The sequence below is a fragment of the Chanodichthys erythropterus genome, chromosome 8, assembly GCF_024489055.1.
Source record: "Chanodichthys erythropterus isolate Z2021 chromosome 8, ASM2448905v1, whole genome shotgun sequence".
NCBI lineage: Eukaryota > Metazoa > Chordata > Actinopteri > Cypriniformes > Xenocyprididae > Chanodichthys > Chanodichthys erythropterus.
The window spans coordinates 35,903,499-35,911,136 of NC_090228.1; the positions used below are offsets into that span (position 1 = coordinate 35,903,499).

A 7,638-nucleotide genomic window follows, 5' to 3' on the forward strand; every position below is an offset into this window, starting at 1 on the left:
ATGCTTTAACTTTGCAATTTCTAGTATTACATTAGTATTGCGTCCTTCTCATGAGTATTTAATAATTTTTGACTTTTCAGTCTGAGTTAAATCTCTTTTTTGGCTCATTTTATCTGTAAAAGAAAACCTGCCTAATAATTCTGCACACCTGAATATAGGGCATTCTTCATTTCCAGCCTTCATGAACAATTATATATCACTTATAAATGATTAAAAACAATATTAATAGTAGTTATTAAGATTGATGTGGATTGGAATTGGTAAAATGTGCTTGGAAAAAAAAATATGATCAGAAAATCAACTTGCCTAATAATTCTGCACACAGTGTACATTATTATGAGCTGCTTGTGTTCATAATGCATTATGCTCACATATTTATTGAAATTTGTCATTTAAAAATAATCTTCTCACAGATCCATTTTAATGTTCCACTACATTGATAATCATTCCATCCTGTTGAATAAGTCACAGCACAGTCTTCTTCATTGTAATTATCAGGCTGTCCAGTCGCCCAGAACCTGAAAGAACAGATCAGCATTAGATGTTCAGTGCTGCTTCCTGTGTGATATGATACTGACTGTGAGATATGATCATTTATTAGAGAATAATCAGTTTAATTCAGTGATTTCTCACCCAGAGGTCATGTTGGTGCCATCAACCCATTTCCATCTGCCCTCCACATCACTGTCAGTCAGACCAATCCAGAAATTATCAAAACGTTTCTTGACAAATTCCTAAGAATAAAAAAACAGATACATTTAATCATATACGGTTAGAAACTAAACACACTTTCTCTCTTTCACTCACTTGTTCCTCTCTGTTGTTTATGATGATCAGATCTGTTCCTCTCTCTCTACAGTATCTTCTGCTCTCAGCCCAGTTCTTCTTCTCAGAGGAAATGAAGTAAAGACTGGATTGATAGTAAATCCATCCATCTGTAAACACAACCAGTTTAACTATTAGCACCTATTTAACTCGTTTCATTCATCTGTGAGCTTTAGTGTTAGTGGGTGATAACTATCTCTTTTAAAATAAGTCACTCAAACACATCACTTAACAAGTGTCAGTTATGAACACAATCTCAATAGTATTCATAGAGATTGTACCTACACTCCAAATCTAAGAATACCATAAATTTGTTATTATAATTATTCTAACAAGAATTTGTTTGTTCATTCTTTACACTTTACATTGTAAATAGGTTTTCCATTTGAATTTATGATTATGAATTTATTTTGATGGTTCACTTTAGACTTTGACTAACTATAATAACTTTGCAACTGCAGTCAGTGAACTCTCATCAGAGTATCAGTAGACTGTTAGGGTAGGGTTATGGTCTGGATTAGGAGAATAAACTGACATGTAGTTGTAAAGTTACTTGTACTCAGTAGAATGTGTAAAGTGTAAAGTAGACTCTTTCCATGCTGTGAATATGTGCACTAGAATTACATTGACATTCAAACACCTATGAATACTAACCAGATTATATTCCTGCTCTGTAGAAACTACTAAAATGACAAAAGAAACTCACCCAGTTTACCAAGACTCATCTGAAGATCATTTTTCTCCAATTTTAGCTGGTCTCTCTCATTGGTCAGGTTTTTATTCTGTATTTTCAGCCCATCTCTTTCTTCTGAGAGGTTGGTAATGTTAGTTAGTAGCTGGTCTCTCTCAGTGGTCAGATTTTCATTCTTGGATATTAACTGTCGACTCTCTAGAGTGAACGTGACACACAGCACTATGACTGCAGTCAGCAGAAGAACACACAGCAGCACCAAACACACTGCAGCTGCTCTGGAGCTTCTGATCTTCACACAATCACTTTCTGAAAATGACAGACATCAAGATAAATGTTTTCTCAATTCCTAATTGTATGTTTGTGTTGTATGTGTACCTGTATGGTTTCTCTTGGTTCAGTGTTTATATTGCCATGAACAGGCTGAGACATTTTTGTTCACATGCTGAAGCTATATGTGTTTCTACTCTGTAGTCCTCTGCTATTTGAGACTCTACTTTTAGTAGTTGAGGCAAATAAGTGGAAACGTACAAAAGCTTGTGACACCCTTCCTGTTAATACCAATATATTTGCATAATAAAAAGCTCTTCCTAAAGGGCACTATTGTGATATTGTGGTTAGATGTAGCAGCCGGGTTCAAATTAGCACAGTACAGTTATACATGAGAGAAATGTCACTTTACTTAATCCAGTGAAATCAAAATTGATGAGAAAATGTATCTTAATTGTGCTTGAAATCAATCTGTGTTCTTTTGTTGCATGTTTGTTTCTATTGCCTGCAAAAATGCTCACGCACACTTTGGTCAGAGTGGAATAAATGTGATTAAAGTGTTTGCGTGTCTTTTTAATGTGAAATCAGCACATGCCACAGGTTTTACTATGATGTTTTTTAAGATACTTTCAATAGTCCTTTTGTGTTCTTTTAAGCTTTTTCCTCAAGTTCTGGTGTTTTGAAATCTTCAAAACATGTTTGTGTTTGCCACTGAATGATTGTAACTAACAGCTTTATGCCTGTAAAGTCAAGCCTGTGGTTTCTCTGTTTCTACACCAACACAAAGATAGAGCAGCATTCTCATGAACATTGATATAAAGGACTCAGGTACGGCGTACATTTTAGGACATCCACAGACTTCAGTCATAATACGAAAAGGCATCATGCCTCAGACAGAAAGGCTTCAAGGACAAGGCATCGGACGAAACGGACTGATCATCCTAACAAACACACAGGCTGAGTAAACATTTTAATCATTTTTCTCTCTCTCCAAAATCATATACAGATGTTGAGTTATTAAATCCTACAACAGCATCAGAAGAACACAAAGCTGAACCAAACACACTGTAGCTTCTTCTGATCTTCACACAATCACTTCTGAACAGCACAGGTCTGACATTAGATGACTGAACATGTGCAGACTCTGATGATTTGATCAAAGTAATGAATGTGATTACCTGTACGCTGAAGTGGTTGGGGTGTGTTTGTCTCTGTCCTGAAGTCATGATCTCTCACACATTCTGCACTCTCATAGATTTCCACCATCATCTCCATTCTGTCTTTGTTCATTCCCTCAGACTCAGTCCTGATCACATCTTTATTAATACCATCAGACATTTCTGCTCTTTAACTGTCAAACATTAAATGATGATCTTCCTTGTTTGTTGTAGATGTAATCAGCACTCGTCTTCTTTTTAAAGCCAGTGGCAAACAAACTTCAATGTGTGGAAACAAATACCTGTGACATCAGACCCTTTGACATGAAACAGAAACAGAAGTTGTGAATGTCTTTCTTCCCTTCCCTTTTGTGATGTATATTCAAGTGAAACTCAGCCATTGTTGTAATGTCATGTGATTAACAGGTTGTCCCGCTCTTGCTCCAATAAACACTTCAGAGTAGAGAAGAGAAGAGAAGAGAGGTTTAACACATCTTTAATATGAAAACAATTGATTACAATTACATTACATTCTTAATTATATAAATACAATGAAAATGCCATCCATCCCACACTTAATCACCAAATATAAAAATTTACCACAAATTGCTCTTCATATATCCTATACAAGATGTCTCCTATACACCATTTTTTCCTAAACGTTTTATCTCCCATCAATTCATAGTAAGCAAATTCAATCTTTAATCTGCTTGCAATTAAACATTTCATCATCTCTTCAGGGTTCACTGCACCTACATCCAGTAATTTATATTTCCTTGTTTTCCAAATTGACAATTTTGCGGAACCCAAAATATTTTAAAAGACACAATATTAACTTTTTTGAGACTTTGTATTTTACACTTCCAATAAAACCACATTCAGAGAAATCTTCACCTAACCCTCTAACCATTCTGTTAACAGTGTAAATAGCCATTCTAAACATTTACAATGCAAAAAAAGATGTTCAATAGTTTCTTCTCCACCACAAAATTAAATATTATCCATTATTACTGTTGCTGTATTACAATCATTGTATTCACGTATTTATGTGTATGTTTTATGATACATTTAAGATAACTTCAATCATGCCATGTTTAGTGTCTATACGTTCGTAGCGGGAAGATTTAAATGCTTGTGTATGCGGTATGTCCATACCTGTGCAACACATCAGTATTACAAGAATCTTTAATAGTTCTTATTCAAGAACTCAGCTTGTTAATCTTCCTTGGTCATAAAAGCCCCGACAAGGGGGTGTGTGGTCACCCGGAAATACAACACCTTCATTGGCTACAGCAATCTTAAGAGGTTGGATTTGACCAGAGGTTAAAAGAATGCAACAACTCCACTCCCTCTCTTTTCCTTGCTTCTGGACAACCGAACGGATCTCCTTGCGGGCCTGGCCTAGGCTGGTAGGCCCTGGCCTACAACACCCAGCCATGTGCTCATCAACCAACCTAGAAAAGACTGCCAACAATTTCAGACAAAAACCTCAATATTTATCCTCAACCTGCAGATCCAACGCTCCTCAGCCTAAAGGCATCTTGCAAGTATCATACATTTTAACACTAAACAGCAATTTAGTATTAATTTGTAAGACTTAACTTTGCCATTGCTGAAGAAACTGATGATTCCTTTCCAGATTGTCTTTGACTTTTCCTATAGCTCTAGTAACAGTACCTCCTCCGGTTCAACGGAGTGTGTGTGTATGAAAGTGTGAATGTGTGTGTGACCTTTGTTGTATGTTATGTGTTTGTTAGTTTAGTTATGTGTTTGTGAGTTAGTTAATAAAGATTGTGCACAATATATGTTTGGTTCTGACTCCATCTGCTAATTAATAGCCTCTTAAGTGATTTAGATCCCAAATCTATGCTCTAAGTAGCACTGTACAATAAGAATGTATTTTTCCATAACATGGAAATGAACATTTCTTAGAATTATTAAACAATCAACACTAAGGGCCCTATAATACACCCGGCGCAATGCGATGCAAGGCGCAGCGCAAGTATGTTTGCTAGTTTAGTTTTCCCGTTCAGCGCCACGTCCTTAAATTAGTAAATGCATTTGCACCAGTTAGTGCGCCCATGGGCGTGCTGGTCTAAAAAAGAGGTGTGTTCAGGCTCATGTCACAGATCCCTTGTTTCCCTGGACTCCATTTCCCATGATCCTCCTGTTTCGACACCTGCACTCACTTCCCTCGTCATCTCCCCATCACCACTCATTACCTGCACCTGGACTTGATTATCCTCACTACCTTTATATTGCACTCACTCCATTCACTCCTTGTCGGTTCTCTGTTTTGTTAATGTGTATGTTGGTGTTCCATGCCTTTGTTTATTAAATATATCTTGTATGTTTGTGGAAATCCGTGATCTGCCTCATCCTTCTACCAGCAACCGTAACAGAAGAACCGACCACTACAGTTTGGATTTCCACAAGAAAATATGATTTTTGAGATTTTTCCCGGCTCCCTGGCTACTGCTCCTCCAACGCCTCTCACTCATCTTTCTGCTGGCGATCGCCTCATCAGGCTTCTTCAGGTTGGTCGTTCACTGGAGAGGTATGTGGAAGAGTTTGTTGAGCTGGCTTATCTGACTGACTGGCCCAATGCTAATTTAATCACCCTGTTTTTGGACGGTCTGGATGACAACACTCTCCGTTTCCATGAACCAGATTATCGTTTCTCCTTAAGCGAAACTATCAATCTTATTTTGTTTTTGAATAATTCCAAATTCTATGTGGAAAAGGTTCAGGATGAGTGTTGGTCTCCAGTCCGTCCAGAAACATGGTCGGCTGGGCCAGTAAGTCAGCCTCCGTATTCCTCCGCTGACCCCTCCGGTGAACTTCCTTCCTGCCCCACGCTGGACCCACACTCTCCCGCTGGGTCCAGAAGGCGGAGGAGGAGGAAAAAACCTGCCGCTGAGCCCTTTCCTGCCTTCACCGAGCCCGAACCCGTTCCTACGGGTATTCTAATTGTATTTGAGGGTATGGACTGGCCCTCTGCGCCAGTCTCCGCCGAGCCAAGTTCTCCAGTCTCCGCCGAGCCAAGTTCTCCAGCCGCCGCCGCCGCCGCCGAGCCCGCTCCTATTATGAACTATGTTACTGAACTCTCCAGCCCAAAGACTGTTTTCCCTCCCTGCCTCCCTCTCCCTCCTCCCATTTGTATCTACACTGAACCTCCACCTCAAACCCCCCTTCGCCCAGATCTCCACCTCGGACCTCTGGGCGATTACCTACACCCTGGCTTCAACCTCCCTCGTCTCCACCATGGCCCATCAGTCCACTAGTCTCACCAGTCTCCATCCTGCCCCCGTTCACACCTTGTTCCTTCGTCGGCCTGCCCTCACTTCTGGACTGCACTCCTCCGTCTCTGCTCCGTCCCTCCGTTCCAGTTGGCCTCCTCACTCCCCCCGGTGTTCACTTTGTTGTATGTCGTCTGTCTTCTACTGCGGCCTTCTGGAGCCCCGGCTGTGCTTCGGACGGCGGAGCCGTGGGTTCCGCCATCTCCCGCCAGTCCTTCAGCACCGCCTGGGCTCGACGGCTTCAAGGCTTCGGCCCCTGACCCTCAATGGCCGCCTTCGGCCCCTGACCCTCAATGGCTGCCTTCGGCCCCTGACCCGCCATGGCTGCCTTCGGCCCCTGACCCCCCCATGGCTGCCCTCGGCCCCTGACCCCCCCATGGCTGCCCTCGGCCCCTGACCCGCCATGGCTGCCCACGGCCCCTGACCCGCCATGGCTTTTGAACCCGCCCTGGAGACCTCCACTCCAATCTGCTCCTTCCCCTGTTCCGGCTTGAGGTCTCCAGGGCGCCCACCCCCCTCCTTGTTACATCTACGGCGCGAGGACGCGCCTACCGGGAGGGGGAGGTACTGTCACAGATCCCTTGTTTCCCTGGACTCCATTTCCCATGATCCTCCTGTTTCGACACCTGCACTCACTTCCCTCGTCATCTCCCCAACACCACTCATCACCTGCACCTGGACTTGATTATCCTCACTACCTTTATATTGCACTCACTCCATTCACTCCTTGTCGGTTCTCTGTTTTGTTAATGTGTATGTTGGTGTTCCATGCCTTTGTTTATTAAATATATCTTGTATGTTTGTGGAAATCCATGATCTGCCTCATCCTTCTACCAGCAACCGTAACAGCGCATTGCCGGCGCATTGCTATTTTAAGGAGCTGAAAATAGACTGCGCCATAGATCAACTCAAACCTGGTCTAAAGTCAAATTTTTTTTTGTTAGAGCTTGTTGGTAGAAACTGCGCCTCTGGGCGCGTCCACAGTGCGCGTTGACTTTGCTTATAGCACACAGGGATGCGCATCACACAAACATGCTAAATATTAAAAACAAAAGGATTACAGTGTAAAAGAATATTATTGTGTAGGCTACATAAATATAAAAATGTAATGATGAATAGTCATTGTGTGTATTAGAATTAGGCTACCTATTTTCAATTCAGCCTATTACTACTTATAATGATGAAAATCATGCCATTACACACACATATATATTAACTGACTCATCACGCGGAGCTATTTGAAAGCCTGCATTTGCAAGCCCGCTTTAACTTCACGCACGAGCAGATCAGTTTCTTTGCTTGAAAAGCGTTCAGCTTTTCTGCCAACAAATTCCGCCATGTAAATAGCAATCCGCCATGGCGCGAATGCATCTCGCTCTTAAAGGGAATGGGAGAT

The 7,638-nt window shown here is 41.3% G+C and overlaps 1 protein-coding gene across 1 annotated transcript; it reads right to left on the reverse strand.

Annotated features, from left to right (window-relative positions):
• Window positions 1-388: 388 nt before the first annotated feature.
• On the reverse strand, window positions 389-6,564 carry LOC137025193 (C-type lectin domain family 17, member A-like). Its single transcript, XM_067393221.1, is given in 7 exon segments — window positions 389-518; window positions 634-734; window positions 808-995; window positions 1,532-1,825; window positions 2,965-3,126; window positions 3,246-3,260; window positions 6,504-6,564. Coding segments are annotated over 7 exon segments (951 nt in total).
• Window positions 6,565-7,638: the final 1,074 nt, after the last annotated feature.